This window comes from Ursus arctos, unplaced genomic scaffold, assembly GCF_023065955.2.
Source record: "Ursus arctos isolate Adak ecotype North America unplaced genomic scaffold, UrsArc2.0 scaffold_3, whole genome shotgun sequence".
In the NCBI taxonomy this organism is placed as follows: Eukaryota; Metazoa; Chordata; class Mammalia; order Carnivora; family Ursidae; genus Ursus; species Ursus arctos.
The window spans coordinates 51,917,257-51,938,569 of NW_026622985.1; the positions used below are offsets into that span (position 1 = coordinate 51,917,257).

At 43.1% G+C, this 21,313-nt stretch overlaps 1 protein-coding gene across 3 annotated transcripts in view; it reads left to right on the forward strand.

Annotated features, from left to right (window-relative positions):
- Positions 1 to 236: 236 nt before the first annotated feature.
- Positions 237 to 21,313, forward strand: part of MALSU1 (mitochondrial assembly of ribosomal large subunit 1) — a 30,174-nt gene continuing 9,097 nt past the window's right edge. For all 3 annotated transcript variants that reach the window (XM_026507567.4, XM_057304092.1, XM_057304093.1), the window contains exons 1-3: positions 237 to 568; positions 1,714 to 1,892; positions 19,972 to 20,053. In XM_026507567.4, coding sequence (XP_026363352.1) covers positions 307 to 568; positions 1,714 to 1,892; positions 19,972 to 20,053 — 523 coding nt within the window. In that variant the 5' untranslated portion in view covers positions 237 to 306. The remainder of the gene's footprint in view (positions 569 to 1,713; positions 1,893 to 19,971; positions 20,054 to 21,313) is intronic.

A 21,313-nucleotide genomic window follows, 5' to 3' on the forward strand; every position in this document is an offset into this window, starting at 1 on the left:
TTTAAAAAACAGACAGTGGAGACCGTAGCGCATTGCACTACGACGCAGGGCAAAGCAAGAGCAGGGCGGTCAAACACCAGGCCTTGGGCTCCCACAAAATCTAATTCCAAATCAGCCCTTCCGGGTCACCGCCGGGCCCACAGGCCTTCAGACTCCGCCCACCTCCGGGCTCCGGTCCCGCCCACGCCCCTTACGTCAATTTTCTAGGCCTTGGCGCATTGGCCTGGCCAATGGAAAGCCGACCTGCTCGGGCTCCATTAAGCGCCCCCCTCCTCCCCGCGCCCCGCCGTGAGTCGTCGCTTAGCTATGCCGGTGAGCTCTGGAGGCAGTGTGGCGCGGCGCCTCGGGTTGCTGCTGTGGCGCAGGGCCTTTCCCCCGGGCGCCGGGCCTTCGGCGGGCGCGGGGCCGCGGCTTGGCCTCCTGGCCGCGGGGCGGCTTACGGCGGGACCCGCGCTGGGCCGGGCCTGCCTGAGCCCCGACCGCGCGCGCGGCCTGCACGGCGGACCGGGCCTGGAGGAGCGGGCGGAGGGGGCAGCCGGCCAGGGGCGCCCGAAGTCAGGCACAGCAGGTACGGGTCTGGAGGAGGGTGGCGGTGGCCCTTCCGGGCAGCCGGGAGCCGGGTCTCTGCCGAGAAGCCTCTGAGTTCCCGTTCATGCATTTCTCTTGGAGTCACAAAGCTCCTACAGCTCCAGAGCTGGAAGGGAGCTCAAAGATGTTGGCACCACCTTGGCGTTTAACAGGCCAGGAGATAAACTGACGTCTCCAAAACCGCAGACGTCCGCATGGCCGCACCGGACGCTTGGCCTCACAACCTCACTGGCCTCAGCTCCCTTCACACTCTTGCTAGAGTCCTGGGAAGTGGACTTGCCGAAAGTGTTAGGGCGTGAGGGTCCTGAGGAGGGGCTGGGGTCTGAGAGGTGCGTAAGAGGCGCTAACAGGAGACGGGGCCAATTGAAGGTCCGCTAATTATTGCAACCTTTTAGAAATCTGAGAGGTTGTAAACAGGTCTCATCTGTGAAAGGTTGGGGTGTGAGAGGGAGAGGTCTTTGTAGACTTAGCCACCGGGTTCTTGGGAATCAGCTTTAGAATGTAAGAGAGCTATAAATTTACAGGTTCTAATACTCCAAGGGAAAGAACAGAATATGCAGATCTCTACAGAAAAAAGAAAGTTAAATGTTCACAAATAGCAGTTGCTACATAACCCAAATGGCTTTGTAAGAAAACCTTGAGGATTCAAAATGAATATCACTGTTGAGGTTTTAGATCTCATTAGCTGGCTTGCGGCCCACGCATTTATTCTGCTAGGCCTAATTTTCTTCATCTCTCAAGTGTTAAGATTGTGGACCAGATACTACCTAAGAGCCTTTTCAGCTCACAGTGGTAGTTCTGTGTATGTTCGAGGTGTGTTGCTCATTTCCTCAAGTATTAGGGAACAGAAAGCCATTTGCTGTGGATGTATGGTTTTACTCGCCTGTGGTAATAGTGAAGCGTGTATGGTGGCTCTGTGTAAGGTGAACGTTCTCTCTTCCCATAAAAGTTGAGCGGTGCTGTATGAAACCATTGCCTAGGTTTAGCTTCCAGGAGGCCTGGACGCTGCTGTTTTTCAAAACATTTTAGATCTAAACACTGTCATGGAGGAGCAGTTTCACCGTTACATGCATACAGAATCTTCTACTTGGCCACCTGATACAAGTGAATCTTTGTGCATTTCAGATTATACTGGTCCCAAGTTTGACATCGATATGCTGGTTTCACTTCTGAGACAAGAAAATGCAAGAGACATTTGTGTGATCAAGGTTCCTCCAGAATTGAAATATACAGACTACTTTGTGATTGGTAGTGGAACTTCTACCCGGCACTTGCATGCGATGGCCTACTACATTGTGAAAATGGTAGGATGCTTTCTTTTCTCTTTGGAATCATTAACTTAATGGAAGAGTGTCAGTGCATCATGCTGAGGACCAGCACTTAAAAAGTATATCCATCATGAGATGATGTAAGAAGCCCAGATTTTCAATATTTGCATGAGTGTTTGATGTTTGTTGATAGTGAAAGTTATGGGAGCAAATGAGTTAGAATATTTCTGATTATTGTCTCTTGTGCTCATTGAATGAATGAATGAATAAAAAATATAAATAAAAATATTAAAGTAAATAATTTGGGGCAGGCTAGAAGACAGTATAACCCAGAGGAATTTCTAGAGCAGCCCTGTTCACTGTGGTAGCCAATAGCCATATGTGACTAATTATAAATTAATTCAGTTCTTCAGTTGTACTAGCCGTATTTCAGGTTCTCAGTGGCCACATGTGGCTAATGGGTACAATATTGTACAGCACAACTATAAAACATTTCCATAATTGCAGAAAGTTCTGTTGGGGGGCGCCTGGGTGGCTCAGTCGTTAAGCATCTGGCTTCGGCTCAGGGCGTGATCCCCGAGTCCTGGGATCCAGCCCTGCATCGGAGCCTGCTTTTCCTCTCCCACTCCCCTGCTTGTGTTCTCTCTCACGCTGGCTGTCTTTCTCTCTGTCAAATAAATAAATAAATAAAATCTTAAAAAAAAAAAGAAAAGGTTCTGTTGGACCATGTTGGCCTGTAGTTTAATTCAAATGTTTGAATGTGTCCAGTGTTTCCAAGCACTGTGCTGGGTATTGGAAAGATGAAAAAGATCTAGTCCTCACCTTCCTTTGAGTTCATAAGTCTAGTTGAGGAAAGGGAAGGCAGTTCATTTTCTAATTACACTGAATAGGAATCAGAGTGAGGAATATATTTGGAGGCCTTTAGCTGATTCTGATAACACTCTATAGGAGAGCATAACTTCTCTCAGCTTGTTGAAAATTGCTCATAAAAGGGACGGTTAAGACCAAAACAAAGTTAAGTTTGCCTAGAGAAGGGTGGTAAAAGAAGAAGGGGACTGAAAACAGAACCCTGGTGCACTATGGCAAAGCAAAGGAAGATTCCAAAAAAGAAGTAGTTGGAAAGAGAACCAAGAGGGCATAGAGAAGAGTTATAAGACAGGGTCCTAGGATCTCTGTTAGATGTTCTAGTGGGACAGAGTAAGGTGAAGACTTAGAAGTGATCATTGAGAGGTTTTACACTTTAACCATTTTACCTTTTATCTTTAAGTGTGCAGTTAAGTGGCTTTAGTTACATTCACATCATTGTACAGTCATTTACCACCGTCCCTCTCCAGAATGTTTTCCATCTTGCAAAACAAGAAACTCTGTACACATTAAGCAGTAATTTCCCATTCTCCCTCCCTACTCTGGCAACCACCATTCTGCTTTCTGTCTCTCTGAAGTCGACCACTCTAAGTATCTCATGTGAGTGGATTCATACCCTATTTGTCCATTTATGACTGGCTTATTTCACTTAACATGATGTTTTCAGGGTTCATCCATGTTGTGGCTTGTATTGGAATTTCATCTTTTTAAGGCTGAGTGTAATATGTATAGATCACATTTTATCTATTCATCCATTGAATTTCATTTGGGTTGCTTCCACCTTTTGGAGATTGTGAATATTGCTGCTATAAACATGAGTGTAGAAATGTCTGTTCATGTCCCTGCGAGTGGAATTGCTGGGTCATGGTAATTCTTTTAATTTTTTGAGGAACCACCATGCTCTTTTCCTTAGTGGCCGCACCACTTTACATTCCCACCACCAGTTCACAAGGGTTCCAGTTTCTCTGTATCTTTGCCAACACTTCTTATTTTCTGGGGTTTTGATCATAGAAATCCTAATGGGTGTGAAGTGGCATCTCATTGTGTGTTGCTTAGCACTTCCCTAACGATTAGTGATGTTGATCACCCTCTTAACGTATTACTGGCCATTTGTATGTCTTTGGAGAAAAGCCTTAATGAAGTCTTTGTCTGTGTTATAATCAGGTTGGTTTATTTTGTTGTGAAGATGTAGGAGTTCTGTATATATTCTGGATATTAGTCCCAAAACAAATACGTGATTTGCAAATATTTTCTTTCATTCTTTAAATTGTCTCACTGTTGATAGTGTCCTTTGATGCACAAAAGCTTTTAATTTTGATAAAGTCCAGTTAATCTATTGTGCCTGTGCCTTTAGTGTCATATCCAAGCAGTCATTGCCACATTCAGCGTCATGTGTCAGGAAGCCTTTCCACTGTGTTTTCTTCTAAAAGTTTTAGGTCATATGTTTAGGTCTTTGATCGGTTTTAAGTTAGTTTTTGTAGATGGTGTGAAGTAAGGGTCTCTTTGTTCTCTTTCACGTAGATGTGTAGTTTTCCCTGCTCCATTTGTTGAAAAGACTGCCCTTTTCCCATTGAATGAACTTGGCACCCCTGTTGAAAATCCTTTGATTGTATGGGCTCTTTCTTTTATCCCATTGGTCTCCCTTGTTCACTGTTTTTAAGATTTTATTTATTAGAGAGCACAAGCAGAGGGGGTGGGGCGGAGGGAGAAGCAAGCTCCTCGCTGAGCAGGGAGCTCAGCTGAGGCAGGATTTGATCCCAGGACCCCGGGATCATGATTGGAGCGTAAAGCAGATGCTTAACTGACGGAGCCACCCAGGTGCCCCACCCTTTTTAAAAAGATTTTTATTTGAGAGAGAGAGAGCGCATACACAGGTGGGTGGGTGGATGGGTGGGCAGAGGGAGTCTCAAGCAGACTGCTCTGAGTGCATGGCCTGTCACACGGCACAGTCTTTCGACTCTGAGATCATGACCTGAGCTGAAACCAAGAGCTGGATGCTTAACTGACTGAGCCACCCAGGTGTCTGCTTACTCGCTGTTTTGATTACTGTGGGCTTGTAGTTAGTTTTGAAGTCAGTAAGTTGAGAGCTCCAGCTGTGTTCTTCCTTTTCAAGATTGTTTTTGGCTATTTGAGGATGGAATTTTCTACTGCAAAAAAAGTCACTGGAATTTTGGTAGGGATTGCATTGAATCTGTAGATAGCTTTGGGTAGTACTGACATCTTAACAATATTAAGTTTTCTAGTCCATGAATATAGAGTGTCTGTTTGTTGGTGTCTTCTTTAATTTCTTAAGCAACATGTTGTAGTTTTAGTATATACGTCTTTTGTCTCCATGGTTAAATTTATCGGTAAGTATTTTATTCTTTATGATTCCACTGTAAATGGATTTGTTTTCTTAATTTCCTTTTCAGATTGTTGATTAGATAGTGTATAGAAACACAGCTGATTGGGCATGTTAATTTTGTATCCTACAACTTTGCGGAATTCATTTATTTTAACATGTGATTTTGTGGAATCTTTAGGGTTTTATACATATGAGTCATGTTGTCTGTAAACCATGATAATTTTATTATTTCCTTTCCAATTTGGTTACTTTTTTTTTTCTTCCCTTGCTCTAATTTCTCTGGCCAGAACTTCCAGCACTGTGTTGAATAGAAGTGGCAAAAGTGGGCATTCTTGTCTTGTTCCTGACCTTAGAGGAGAAACCTTCATCTTTCACCACTGAGTAGTAGCTGTGGACTTTTTCATTTATTATCTTGAGTTTTATCTTTTGTCTTTTTATCTTTTAGTTTGTTGAGTATTTTCTTTTTTTTTTTAATGTTTTTTTATTATATTACGTTAGTCACCATGCAGTACATCCCCGGTTTCCGATGTAAAGTTCGATGATTCATTAGTTGCGTATAACACCCAGTGCACCATGCAATACGTGCCCTCCTTACTACCGATCACCGGTCAATCCCATTCCCCCACCCCCCTCCCCTCTGAGGACCTCAGTTTGTTTCTCATAGTCCATAGTCTCTCATGCTTCATTTCCCCTTCTGATTATCCCCCCTTTCTTTATCCCTTTCTTCCCCTACCGATCTTCCTAGTTCTTATGTTCCATAGATGAGAGAAATCATATGATAATTGTCTCTCTCTGCTTGACTTATTTCACTTAGCATTATCTCCTCCAGTGCCGTCCATGTTGCAGCAAATGTTGAGAATTCGTTCTTTCTGATAGCTGAGTAATATTCCATTGTATATATGGACCACAACTTCTTAATCCAGTCATCTGTTGAAGGGCATCTCAGCTCCTTCCACGATTTAGCTATTGTGGACATTGCTGCTATGAACTTTGGGGTGCATATGGCCCTTCTCTTCACTACGTCTGTATCTTTGGGGTAAACACTCAGTAGTGCAATGGCTGGATCATAGGGTAGCTCAATTTTTAACTTTTTAAGGGACCTCCACACTGTTTTCCAGAGTGGCTGTACCAACTTGCATTCCCACCAACAATGTAGGAGGGATCCCCTTTCTCCACATCCTCTCCAACAATTGTTGTTTCTTGCCTTGTCTATTTTTGCCATTCTAACTGGCATAAGGTGGTATCTCAGTGTGGGTTTGATTTGAATTTCCCTGATGGCTAATGATTTTGAACATTTTTTCATGTGTCTGTTAGCCATTTGTATGTCTTCATTGGAAAAGTGTCTCTTCATATCTTCTGCCTATTTTTTGATTTGTTTATTTGTTTCTCGTGTATTGAGTTTGAGAAGTTCTTTGTAGATCTTGGATACCAGTCTTTTATCTGTAGTGTCATTTGCAAATATATTGTCCCATTCTGTGGGCTGCCTCTTAGTTTTTTTGACTGTTTCCTTGGCTGTGCAGAAGCTTTTTATCTTGATGAAGTCCCATAAGTTCATTTTATCTTTTGTTTCTCTTGCCTTTGGAGATGTGTCATGAAAAAGGTTGCTTTGGCCGATGTCGTAGAGGTTGCTGTCTGTGTTCTCCTCTAGGATTTTGATGGATTCCTGTCTCACATCGAGGTCTTTCATCCATTTGGAGTTTATTTTTGTGTATGGTGTGAGAGAGCGGTCAAGTTTCATTCTTTTGCATGTAGCTGTCCAATTTTCCCAGCACCATTTTTTGAAGAGACTTTTTTCCACCAGGTGTTTTTTCCTGCTTTATCAAAGATTAGTTGCCCAAATAGCCAAGGGTCCATTTCTGGGTTCTCTATTCGGTTCCATTGGTCTATGTGTCTGTTTTTGTGCCAGTACCATGCTGTCTTTGTGATCACAGCTTTGTAGTACAGCTCGAAATCTGGCATTGTGATGCCCCCAGCTTTGTTTTTCCTTTTCAACAGTTCCTTGGAGATTCGGGGCCTTTTCTGTTTCCACACAAATTTAAGGACTATTTGTTCCAGTTCTTTGAAAAACGTCCTCGGTATTTTGATCGGGATAGCATTGAAAGTGTAGATTGCTCTGGGTAGCATGGACATTTTAACTATGTTAATTCTTCCGATCCATGAGCATGGAATATTTTTCCATCTTTTTATGTCTTCCTCAATGTCTTTCAAGAGTGATTTGTAGTTTCTAGAATATAGATCCTTTACGTCTCCGGTTAAGTTAATTCCAAGGTAACGTATGGTTTTTGGTGCTATTGTAAATGGGATGGCTTCCCTAATTTCTCTTTCTTCAGTCTCATTATTCGTGTATAGAAATGCAACTGATTTCTGAGCATTGATTTTGTATACCGCCACATTACTGGATTGCTCTATAACTTCTAATAGTTTGGCAGTGGATTCTTTTGGGTTTTCCATATAGAGTATCATGTCATCTGCGCAGAGAGACATTTTGACTTCTTCTCTGCCGATTTGGATACTTTTGATCCCTTTTTGTTGTCTGATTGCTGTTGCAAGGACTTCTAGTACTATGTTGAATAATAGTGGAGAGAGTGGGCATCCTTGTCGTGTTCCCGATCTTAAGGGAAAGGCTTCCAGCTTTTCCCCATTGAGAATAATATTTGCTGTAGGCTTTTCATAGATGGCTTTTATGAGATTGAGAAATGTACCCTCTATTCCTACACTCTGAAGGGTTTTAATCAGGAAAGGATGCTGTATTTTGTCAAATGCTTTTTCTGCATCAATTGAGAGGATCATATGGTTCCTGAGTCTTTTCTTGTTGATATGATATATCACGCTGATTGATTTGCGAATGTTGAACCACGCTTGCATCCCAGGGATGAATCCCACTTGGTCATGATGGATAATCCTTTTAATGTTCTGTTGGATTCTATTAGCCAGGATCTTGTTGAGGATTTTGGCGTCCATATTCATTAGGGAAATCGGTTTATAATTCTCCTTTTTGATGGGGTCTTTGCCTGGTTTGGGGATCAAGGTAATATTGGCCTCATAGAATGAGTTTGGTAGCTTTCCTTCTGTTTCTATTTTTTGAAATAGCTTTAGGAGAATAGATATTATTTCTTCTTTGAACGTTTGGTAGAATTCCCCAGGAAAACCATCCGGGCCTGGAGTTTTGTTATTTGGAAGGTTGTTTATCACTGACTCATCTCTTCATAATTAATTGGCCTGTTTAAGAAATCAATTTCTTCCGGGGCGCCTGGGTGGCACAGCGGTTAAGCGTCTGCGTTCGGCTCAGGGCGTGATCCCGGCGTTATGGGATCGAGCCCCACATCAGGCTCCTCAGCTATGAGCCTGCTTCTTCCTCTCCCACTCCCCCTGCCTGTGTTCCCTCTCTCGCTGGCTGTCTCTATCTCTGTCAAATAAATAAATAATTAAAAAAAAAAAAAAAAAAGAAATCAATTTCTTCCTGTTTCAGTCTTGGTAGTTTTTAGGTTTCCAGGAAGGCCTCAATCTCTTCAAGATTGCTCAGTTTTTTGGCATATAGCTGTTGATAATAGTTTCTAATAATCCTTCCAATTTCATTGGTGTTGGTCGTGACCTCTCCCTTTTCATTCATAATTTTAATAATTTGGGTCCTTTCTCTTTTCTCTTGGATAAGTCTTGTCAGTGGTCTGTCAATTTTATTGATTCTCTCAAAGAACCAACTTCTAGTCCTGTTGATCTGCTCTACTGTACTTCTAGTTTCTAATTCATCGATTTCTGCTCTCATCTTGGTCAACTGCTTCCTCGTGAGTGGATTAGGCCTGTCCCTCTGTTGCTGTTCCAGCTTCTTGAGGTGAGAATATAAAAACTGCATTTTAGATTTTTCTATTCTTTTGAGTGAGGCTTGGATGGCTATGTATTTCCCCCTTAGGACTGCCTTTGCAGTATCCCATAGGTTTTGGACCGTTGTGTTTTCATTCTCATTGGTCTCCATAAATTGTTTAAATTGATTTTTGATATCCTGGTTTATCGAGTCATTCCTGAGCAGGATGGTTCTTAGTCTCCAAGTGTTTGAGTTTCTTCCAAATTTTTCCTTGTGGTTGAGTTCCAATTTCAGAGCGTTGTGGTCTGAGAATATGCAGGGGATAATTTCAGTCTTTTGGTATTGGTTGAGACCTGTTTTGTGTCCCAGAACATGGTCTACTCTTGAGAATGTTGCATGGGCATTAGAATAGAATGAGTATTCTTTGGTTCTGGGGGGTAGTGTTCTATATATATCTATGAGGTCCAACTTGTCGAGTATGGCATTCAAAGCCTTTAATTCTTTGCTTAGTTTTTGCCAGGGTGTTCTGTCTATTTCTGATAGTGGAGTGTTGAGATCCCCTACTATTAATGTATTTTTATCTATATGTCTCTTTATTCTGGTTAAGAGTTGGCTTGTGTATCTTGCTGCTCCCCTGTTGGGGTATATATATTTATAATTGTCATATCCACTTGTTGAATACTTCCTTTAAGAATAATATAGTGCCCTTCTGCGTCTCTAACTATAGTCTCTAGTTTAAAATCCAATCTATCTGATATGAGAATTGCTACCCCAGCTTTCTTTTGAGGTCCACTGATGTGAAAGATGGTACTCCATCCCCTTACTCTCAGTCTGAATGCATCTTTGGGTTCGAAATGAGTCTCTTGTAGACAGCAAATGGATGGGTCATTTCTTTTTATCCAGTCTGCAACCCTGTGGTGTTTTATGGGAGCGTTTAAACCATTTACATTGACACTAAGAACTGAGAGATATGATTTTAATGATGCCATGTTGCCAGTAAAGTCTTTGTTTCTATAGATTGTGACTTTCTGTTCTGTATCCCTCTTGGGGCCTTTTTACCTTTAGAGAACCCCCCTTAATATCTCCTGTAGGGCTGGTTTCGTGGTTACGAAATTGGTTAGTGACTGGCGATTCTGAAATGTCTTTATTTCTCCATCCATTCTGAATGACAGCCTTGCTGGATAAAGGATCCTTGGCTGCATGTTTTTCTCTGAAAGAGCTTTAAAAATGCCCCCCCCCCCAACCCTTTCTCTCATTCCAGGTCTGTGTAGACAGGTCTGACGTAATTCTGATGCCTTTGCCTTGGTACGTGAGAAATTTCTTTGCCCTGGCCGCTTTCAATACTGTATCCTTGGATCTAATATTTGCGAATTGCACTATGACGTGACGTGGCGTAGGTTTGTTGTGGTTGAGCCTGGGAGGGGTCCTCTCTGCCTCTTGGACACGAATGTTTGTTTCCCTCGCTAGATTAGGGAAGTTTTCAGCTACAATGTGTTCAAATATCTCTTCTAGACCTCTGTTTTTCTCCACCCCCTCGGGGATGCCGATGATTCTGACATTGGATCGTTTCATTGAGTCAGTAATCTCCCGTAACCTACATTCGTGGGCGTGGATTTTTTTAAGACCAGCTTCTATTTTCGTTTTTTCCTCTATTAACCCATCCTCCAATTCACTAATATGTTCCTCTGCTTCGGTGACTCTGGCCGTCAGAGCCTCTAGTTTTGCCTGCATTTGGCTCATAGAATTTTTAATTTCTGTCAGATTCGCTCTCATTTCTGTCCTTAGGGATTCTATATTCTCAGTAACCTTTTCATTAATACTTTTTTCAATTCTACTCATCATTTTGACCATCGTTACTCTGAATTCCATTTCTGATAATTTGGTTAAATCCATATCCATTATTTCTGTGGCAGAGGCCACAGACTCACTGTCTTTTCTTGGCTGGGGGGGGGGGGGGCTTCTCCTTCTTGTCATTCTGATGAGGAGAGGTTGCGGGGTTGTCCAGAGCCCAAATTATTGACTGGGTCCCAGGCCGTGCCCCTTGTTTTATAGGGATCTTAGGGATGTGGGCTTCTTTAAAGATTTTATGTATTTATTTATTTATGTGGCAGCCAACCAGCGAGAGAGGGAACACAAGCGGGGTAGTGGGAGCGGAAGAAGCAGGCTCCCAGCGGAGGAGCCCGATGAGGGACTCCTTTCCGGAACGCCGGGATCACGCCCTAAGCCGGAGACAGGCGCTCAATGACTGCGCCACCCAGGCGCCCGGGTTGTGGCTTCTTGATTTTTCAGCCTGCCTTCTGTGTTCTGGGGGAGGGGCCTGCCGCGCCGATACTCAGGCAACCCTGTTTGGGTAGAGTCTCCGCGTCCCCTGCGAGGGGGGATGGGCACCCTGTGAGCCGGTACTTCTAGGCTTTTGTTCTCTGGCAGCTTTCCCTGGCGGTTTGCTGTGCCTCTTCTGAGAGAGAGAGCAGCAGCGGCCGAATTTCAGCCTCTGTCACAGAGCAGGGATCGCGAACGTTCTCCACTGATGTTCTGGCCACTCTAACTCTGTTACTGTTGGTGCTGCTCAACCCTGCAGCGTCCCAGGATGTGCGCCCCACACTCAGCGTCCCAGCCCTCACTTCCAGGGCCGGCGCGTCTCTGTCCTTTGTGTTTCTAACGCCGCCAGCCGCCCCCGTGCGCTCCCGGATCTCCAGGTCTCAGTCTGTTTCCGGTGAGCACACCGGGATTCCGGAGTTCCGCAAGATGCCTGGTGGCGTGCGCTCCCGGCTCACGGTCTCAGTCTGCTGTTTTCACGGGTGCTGGTCCGCGAGCCCGCCAGCTCCCCCGAGCAGGTGGCCCGCCAGCCGCCCCGCGCGCGCTCCGGGAGCTCCCGGTCTCAGTCTGGATCCAGTGAGCACACCGGAGTTCCATGAGAAGTCTGGTGTCGTGCGCTCCCTGCTCACGGTCACAGTCTGTTTTCTCCCGGGTGCCGTCCGCAAGCCCGCCCACTCCCCAGTGCAGGTGGCTACCTCTTCCTGGCGCCCGAATGTGGCGGCTCCCTCCCCCTTCCGTTTATCTTCCGATATCTGTGCGTGGATTCACGGCTCCCCGCTTCGTACCTCAATACTCAGCACTGGAGATGTTCATTTGTAGAGATCCAGATGTATCTTCCTGCGTCTCAGGCTGGTTCCGTGGTTGTTTAGGCTGGTCTGGTACCTATCCATCTCGACTCAGGGGACCGGCTAAAAAAGGGGCCCCCTACTCCTCCGCCATCTTAACTCCTCTCCCGGTTCCACCTTTCTGCTCCTACATTCTCTCTCCTCTGTTCATTGCGAGTCCTTGGGGACAGAGTGGACCACAACTTCTTAATCCAGTCATCTGTTGAAGGTATCTCGGTTCCTGCCACGATTTGGTTATTGTGGACAATGCTGCTATGAACATTGGGGTGCATATGGCCCTTCTCTTCACTACGTCTGTATCTTTGGGGTAATTACCCAGTAGTGCAATGGCTGGGTCATAGGGTAGTTCAATTTTTAACTTTTTAAGGGACCTCCTCACTGTTTTCCAGAGTGGCTGTACCAACTTGCATTCCCACGAGCAATGTAGGAGGGATCCTCTTTCTCCACATCCTCTCCAGCAATTGTTGTTTCTTGCCTTGTCTATTTTTGCCATTCTAACTGGCGTAAGGTGGTATCTCAGTGTGGGTTTGATTTGAATTTCCCTGATGGCTAATGATTTTGAACATTTTTTCACGTGTCTGTTAGCCATTTGTATGTCTTCATTGGAAAAGTGTCTCTTCATATCTTCTGCCTATTTTTTGATTTGTTTATTTGTTTCTCGTGTATTGAGTTTGAGAAGTTCTTTGTAGATCTTGGATACCAGTCTTTTATCTGTAGTGTCATTTGCAAATATATTGTCCCATTCTGTGGGCTGCCTCTTAGTTTTTTTGACTGTTTCCTTGGCTGTGCAGAAGCTTTTTATCTTGATGAAGTCCCACAAGCTCATTTTATCTTTTGTTTCTCTTGCCTTTGGAGATGTGTCATGAAAAAGGTTGCTTTGGCCGATGTCGTAGAGGTTGCTGCCTATGTTCTCCTCTAGGATTTTGATGGATTCCTGTCTCACATCGAGGTCTTTCATCCATTTGGAGTTTATCTTTGTGTATGGTGTGAGAGAGCGGTCAAGTTTCATTCTTTTGCATGTAGCTGTCCAATTTTCCCAGCACCAATTTTTGAAGAGACTTTTTTCCACCAGGTGTTTTTTCCTGCTTTATCAAAGATTAGTTGCCCAAATAGCCAAGGGTCCATTTCTGGGTTCTCTATTCGGTTCCATTGGTCTATGTGTCTGTTTTTGTGCCAGTACCATGCTGTCTTTGTGATCACAGCTTTGTAGTACAGCTCAAAATCCGGCATTGTGATGCCCCCAGCTTTGTTTTTCCTTTTCAGCAGTTCCTTGGAGATTCGGGGCCTTTTCTGGTTCCATACAAATTTAAGGACTATTTGTTCCAGCTCTTTGAAAAATGTCATCAGTATTTTGATCGGGATAGCATTGAAAGTGTAGGTTGCTGTGGGTAGCATAGACATTTTAACTATGTTAATTCTTCCGATCCATGAGCATGGAATATTTTTCCATCTTTTTATGTCTTCCTCAATGTCTTTCAAGAGTGATTTATAGTTTCTAGAATATAGATCCTTTACGTCTCCGGTTAAGTTAATTCCAAGGTAATGTATGGTTTTTGGTGCTATTGTAAATGGGATGGCTTCCCTAATTTCTCTTTCTTCAGTCTCATTATTCGTGTATAGAAATGTAACTGATTTCTTTTTTTTTCTTTTTTTTAAATGATTTTTTATTATATTATGTTAGGAAATGTAAGTGATTTCTGACCATTGATTTTGTATCCCGCCACATTACTGAATTGCTCTATAACTTCTAATAGTTTGGCAGTGGATTCTTTTGGGTTTTCCATATAGAGTATCATGTCATCTGTGAAGAGAGACCTTTTGACTTCATTGCTGATTTGGATACCTTGTAACTCTTTTTGTTGTCTGATTGCTGTTGCAAGGACTTCTAGTACTATGTTGAATAATAGTGGAGAGAGTGGGCATCCTTGTCGTGTTCCCGATCTTAAGGGAAAGGCTTCCAGCTTTTCCCCATTGAGAATAATATTTGCTGTAGGCTTTTCATAGATGGCTTTTATGAGATTGAGAAATGTACCCTCTATTCCTACACTCTGAAGGGTTTTAATCAGGAAAAGATGCTGTATTTTGTCAAATGCTTTTTCTGCATCAATTGAGAGGATCATATGGTTCCTGAGTCTTTTCTTGTTGATATGATATATCACGCTGATTGATTTGCGAATGTTGAACCACGCTTGCATCCCAGGGATGAATCCCACTTGGTCATGATGGATAATCCTTTTAATGTTCTGTTGGATTCTATTAGCCAGGATCTTGTTGAGGATTTTGGCGTCCATATTCATTAGGGAAATCGGTTTATAATTCTCCTTTTTGATGGGGTCTTTGCCTGGTTTGGGGATCAAGGTAATATTGGCCTCATAGAATGAGTTTGGTAGCTTTCCTTCTGTTTCTGTTTTTTGAAATAGCTTTAGGAGAATAGGTATTATTTCTTCTTTGAACGTTTGGTAGAATTCCCCAGGAAAACCATCCGGGCCTGGAGTTTTGTTATTTGGAAGGTTGTTTATCACTGATTCAATCTCTTCATATCGATTGGTCTGTTTAAAAAATCAGTGTCTTCCTGTTTCAGTCTTGGTAGTTTTTAGGTTTCCAGGAAGGCCTCAATCTCTTCCAGATTGCTTAATTTATTGGCATAAAGCTGTTGATAAAAGCTTCTAATAATCCTTCCAATTTCATTGGTGTTGGTCGTGACCTCTCCCTTTTCATTCATAATTTTATTAATTTGGGTCCTTTCTCTAATCTTTTGGATAAGTCTTGCCAACGGTTTGTCAGTTTTATTGCTTCTCTCAAAGTACCAGCTTCTAGTCCTGTTGATCTGCTCTACTGTACTTCTGGGTTCTAATTCATTGATCTCTGCTCTCATCTTGGTCAACTGCTTCCTCGTGAGTGGATTAGGCCTGTCCTTCTGTTGCTGTTCCAGCTTCTTGAGGTGAGAATATAAAAACTGCATTTTAGATTTTTCTATTCTTTTGAGTGAGGCTTCGATGGCTATGTATTTCCCCCTTAAGACTGCCTTTGCAGTATCCCATAGGTTTTGGACTGTTGTGTTTTCATTCTCGTTGGTCTCCATAAATTGTTTAAATTGATTTTTGATATCCTGGTTTATCGAGTCATTCCTGAGCAGGATGGTTCTTAGTCTCCAAGTGTTTGCGTTTCTTCCAAATTTTTCCTTGTGGTTGAGTTCCAATTTCAGAGCGTTGTGGTCTGAGAATATGCAGGGGATAATTTCAATCTTTTGGTATCAGTTGAGACCTGTTTTGTGTCCCAGAACATGGTCTACTCTTGAGAATGTTCCATGGGCATTAGAATAGAATGAGTATTCTTCGGTTCTGGGGTGTAGGGATCCCATTTACAATAGCACCATACTCGTCGAGTATGGCATTCAAAGCTCTTGTTTCTATGTTGGTTTTCTGCTCCGGTGCTCTATTTCTGATAGTGGAGTGTTGAGGTCCTCTACTATTAACGTATTTTATCTATATGTCTCTTTATTCTGGTTAAGAGTTGGTTTGTGTATCTTGCTGCTCCCCTGGTGGGGGCATATATATTTATAATTGTCATATCCACTTGTTGGATACATCCTTTAAGAATAATATAGTGCCCTTCTGTGTCTCTAACTATAGTTTTTAGTTTAAAATCCAATCTGATATGAGAATTGCTACCCCAGTTTTCTTTTGAGGGCCATTGATGTGAAAGATGGTATTCCATCCCTTTACTTTCAGTCTGAATGTATCTTTAGGTTCAAAATGAGTCTCTTGTAGACAGCAAATGGATGGGTCATGTCTTTTTATCCAATCTGCAACCCTGTGGCGTTTTATGGGAGCATTTAGGCCATTTACATTGAGACTGATTATTGAGAGATATGATTTTAATAATGCCATGTTGCCAGTAAAGTCTTTGTTTCTATAGATTGTGACTTTCTGTTCTGTATCCCTCTTGGGGCCTTTTAACTTTTATAGAACCTCCCCCTTAATATCTCCTGTAGGGCTGGTTTCGTGGTTACTAAATTGGTCAATGACTGGTGATTCTGGAAGGTCTTTATTTCTCCATCCATTCTGAATGACAGCCTTGCTGGATAGAGAATCCTTGGCTGCATGTTTTTCTCTGAAAGAGTTTTAAAAATGCCCCCACCCCAACCCTTTCTCTCATTCCAGGTCTGTGTAGACAGGTCTGACGTAATTCTGATGCCTTTGCCTTGGTACGTGAGAAATTTCTTTGCCCTGGCTGCTTTCTATACTGTATCCTTGGATCTAATATTTGCGAATTGCACTATGACGTGACGTGGCGTAGGTTTGTCGTGGTTGAGCTTGGGAGGGGTCCTCTCTGCCTCTTGGACATGAATGTTTGTTTCCCTTGCTAGATTAGGGAAGTTTTCAGCTACAGTTTGCTCAAATATCTCTTCTAGAACTCTTCTCCCCCCCCCCCCCCCCCGGGATTCCGATGATTCCGACATTGGAACGTTTCATTGAGTCAGTAGTCTCCCGTAACCTACATTCGTGGGCATGGATTTTTTTGAGTCCAGATTCTAGATTCTATTTTAGCTTTTTCTTTTACTAACGCATCCTCCAATCCGCTGTTCTTCTGCCTCATTCACCCTGGCCGTCAGAGCCTCTATTTTGACTGCATTTGGCTCATAGAATTTTTAATTTCTGCCAAATTCGCTCTCATTTCCGCCCTTTAGAGATTCTATATTCTCATTAACATTTTCGTTAATACTTTTTTCAAGTCTACACATCATCTTGACCATTGTTACTCGGAATTCTATTTCTGATAATTTGGTTAAATCCATATCCATTAGTTCTGTGGCAGAGGCCACAGACTCATTGTCTTTTCTTTGCTGGGGGGGACTTCTCCTTCTCGTCATTCTGATGAGGAGAGGATGCGGGGTTGTCCAGAGCCCAAGTTATTGACCGGGACCCAGGGCGTGCGCACTTGTTTTATAGGGATCTTAGGGATGTGGGCTTCTTGATTTTTCAGCCTGCCTTCTGGGGGAGGGGCCTGCCGCGCCAATACTCAGGCAACCCTGTTTGGGTAGAGTCTCCGTGTCCCCTGCGAGGGGGGATGGGGATGGGCACCCTGTGAGCCGGTGTTTCCAGGCTTTTCTTCTCTGGCGGCTTTCCCTGGAGGTTTGCTGTGCCTTTTCTGAGAGAGCAGCAGTGGCCGAATCTCAGCCTCTGTCTCGGAACAGAGGGATCACGGGCCGTTCTCCACTGATGTTCTGGCAACTTTAACTCTGTTTCTGTTGGTGCTGCTCAACCCTGCAGCGTCCCGGGATGTGCGCCCCACACTCAGCGTCCCAGCCCTCACTTCCAGGGCCGGCGCGTCTCTGTCCTTTGTGTTTCTAACACCGCCAGCCGCCAGCCGCCACCGCGGGCTCCGGACCTCCGCACACTCCAGAGCTCTGGCCCTCAGTCTGGTGGCACGCGCTCCCGGCTCACGGTCACAGTCTGTTTTCTCCCGGGTGCCGTCCGCGAGGCGAGTCCGCCCGCTCCCCCGTGCAGGTGGCTACTGCTTCCCGGTGCCCGACGCGGCGGCTCCCTCCCCCTTCCGTTTATCTTCCGATATCTGTGCGCGGTTTCACGGCTCCCCGCTTCGTACCTCAATACTCAGCACTGGAGATGTTCATTTGTAGAGATCCAGATGCGTCTTCCTGCGTCTCAGCCTGATTCCGTGGGTGTTCAGGCTGGTCTGGTTTCTATCCAGCTCGACTCAGGGGACCGGCTGAAAAAGGGGTCCCCTACTCCTCCGCCATCTTAACTCGTCAAGTTTGTTGAGTATTTTCATCATGAAAGGGTGTTGAATTTTGTGAAATGCTTTGCTGCATAAATTTGAGATGATCCTGTGGCTTTTTCATTTTGTTAATGGTGTTTATTATACTGATTGGATTTTCATGTGGAACTATCCTTCCATTCCAGGAATAAATCCCATTCAGTCTTGGTGCATAATCCTTTTAATATGCTGTTGTATTGGACTTGCTAGTAATTTATTGAGGATTTTTTCATCCGTGTTCATCAAGGATATTGGTCTGTAGTTTTCTTTTTTCTTTTTTGTAGTGTTTTTGACCTTGGTTTCAGGGTAATGGTAGTTTCATAGAATGAGTTATGAAGCATTCCCTTTTCAATTTTTTGGAAGAGTTTAAGAAGAATTTGTATTAGCTTTTGTTTAAATGTTTGGTAGAATTCACCAGTGAAACCATCCGGTCAGGGCTTTTGTTGGGAGATTTTTTTTCCTTCCTTCCTTCCGTCCTTCTGTCCTTCCGTCCTTCCTTCCTTCCCTCCTCCCTTCCTTCCGCCCTCCCTTCCCTCCTTACCTCCTTGAGATATAATAGTGTTTGGAGGTTTTCAATTACTGATTCAATCCCAATTCAGTCTTGGTAAGTTGTGTGTTTGTAGGAATTTGTCCATTTGGTCTAAATTATCCAATTTGCTGGTGTATAGTTGTTCATAGTACCCATAATGCCTTTTTTAAGAAGTAATGTCCCCTTGCTTGTTTCTGATTGTAGTTATTCAGATCTTCTGTTTTCTCTTGGTCAGTATAGCTAAAGATTTGTTGATTTCGTTTATCTTTTTCAAGGCCCAAATCTTGGTTTCATGGATTTTTCTCAATTTTGGTTTTCTCTTATCATTGTTTCCTTCCTTCTGCTAGCTTTAAGTTTAATTTGTTCTTCATTTCCTAGTTCTTTAAGGTATAAATTTAGGTTGTTGATTTGGGAACTTTTTTCATGGAAGCATTTATAGCTATAAATTTCCCTCTTAACATTACTTTTACTGCATCCCATTAAGTTTTGGTATGTTGTATTTTAATCTCATTTGTCTCAAGATACTTTTTTTTTTTTAAGATTTTATTTATTTATTTGACAGAGATAGAGAAAGCCAGCGAGAGAGAGAACACAAGCAGGGGGAGTGGGAGAGGAAGAAGCAGGCTCCCAGCGGAGGAGCCTGATGTGGGGCTCGATCCCATAACGCCAGGATCACGCCCTGAGCCGAAGGCAGGCGCTTAATTGCTGTGCCACCCAGGCGCCCCGCAAGATACTAATTTCCCTTGTGTTATCTTCTTTGACTCTGTTTTTATGGCTTTTCTGGTTTTCCTTCTGTTGATTTCTGGTTTCATTTCATTGTGATCGGAAAATATACTTTGTGACTTGAATCTTTTTGAGTTGTTTTGTAGCCTAACAGATCTTGGAGAATGTTACATGTGCAGTTTAAATATGTATTCTGCTTTTGGCTGGAATGTTCTATTAATGTCTGTTAGGGCCAGTTAGCCTAACTGCTTGTGTTGTTCTGGTCATCTGTTTCCTTATTGATCTTGTATGGTTTTTTAATCCATTATTCAAAATGGAGTATTAAGTCTTCTATATTATTGTGCTGTCATCTGTTTCTCCCTTCAGTTCTTTCGGTGTTTCCATATGTTTAAGAGTTCTGATTTTTGGTGCATATGTTTATAATTGTTTTATCATCTGGGATATTTGACCCTTTTATCACTGTGTTAGTATCACTTTGTCTAATAGTTTTTGACTTAAAGTCTATTTGTCTGATACTAGTATATCTGTTATATTGGACCATTCATAAGACCTGTTGGGAATAGAGACATGGGATGATAAAATCCCATGAACACTGTCCTGAAGGTGGTTGATGTAGGTGAGGACCAGATATTGAGTGAGCTTGGTCCTCTCTCCCTCAGAGACACATTGGTGGATATGAGTAGGATGGCCCTTTCAGAAGGGTTTGGGCAGGAGGATTCAGTAGAGAGAGGTATAGGAGGTTGGTAGGATTTAGGGGGGAATAGTTTCCTCAATTTACTATGGGGTATAGTTAATCTGGGAACTAGCCTACTCATTCCTTGTAAGATCAAGAAAATTCCCCCCCCCCCAGACCATTCTCAGTGAGACAGAGAGACTTCTTCCACCCCCTCCCTAATATATAATCTGGCTTTTTTCAGTATAAATACCTGAAATGTAAAAGTGAGCCTCATGTTAAGATTGAAGGGAAGGACACTGATGACTGGCTCTGTATGGACTTTGGTAAGTTATTCTGACCTATTTTACAGATAAGTATTTGTTTTGTCCTAATCTTGAACTATTTTCAGTTGCAAAAGGATTGAGATCAGATTGCTTTTTTTCATGTGAAATTTTTTATATTTGTTTACAGTAAGTTTTAATTGCAACCCAGGAGGTCTTAACACGTGAAATCCTCACCTAATGTGATACGTATATAAGTAGCCATGCTGGTCATCAAGATGGTGGAGAACAGAGTGGATAACACGGTAGAGATCCCTTAGTGGTGGTAGGCGGCTTGGGGTGTACATAAAGTTGGCTCAGAACGATTCAGTTGAGGTGAAGATAAAGGGCATTCTGGGTACTGAGAAGGACAAGAGCAGAGGAGTGGAATTTTGAAAAGACCTAACAAATTTGGGTATTAATATATACATAGTTTCAAAGTATTTCCCCACAAGGGAAAATCAGTAATTGTCAAGAACTGTGAAGGGTCTGAGATTTTACCTTATAACAAGTTAGCTGCCCCGTTTCATGGGTACTGGTGAAAGATTTAAGGCTATTCCTATGTTAGAGATGAAGGACAGTTTTATTACTCATCAGTCACATTAGCCAGCAGCAGTATTCTTTTTTTTCACCAGCTTCCCTGAGCCCCTGTTTCTATAAACACAGGGCCAGATGACATCTGCAGACAAAGTTCTAAGAGAAGAACCCTGAGATTGGGGTAGCACATCTTTTATAATGGGCAGGAAGCAGACCCACATTTACTATGGTGGAAGACACTTTTTCTGCTAAGGCTGTAAGGCCAGGGTTTCTCTGCTTTGTCACTCTTAACATTTTGGACCACGTGATTCAGGTGGGAGTGAGGAGACATATCCTGGGCCTTGTAGGATGTTGAGTAGTCTCCCTTCTCCCCTCCAGCCCGGTTTGTGAACATCAAAAATGTCCTGAGACCCACTGCTGTGAGTAAACCTGTCCTTTGCTCTGGAGGGAGATGGCCTCTTTTGTGACTATTCATTACACAGTCATCCTTGAAAAGATAGTCTAGAACAAAAGGCAATCCATGCTTTGCTGCTAGGTATGCAGAAATGTGATGCCCGTGGAGAGTGAGGTTAACATCACCAGGAATGTTACGTATCGGTATCCTGTACCTTCCGTACGATGCACTGAGAAAAGCAGAGCATCATTTTTATTTTTGTAGGAAAGGTATCCATAATTTGCATTTCTAATAAATTCCCAGGTAATCCTAATCTGGGGTCCATACTTTGACAGCCACTCTCTGTCACAGAG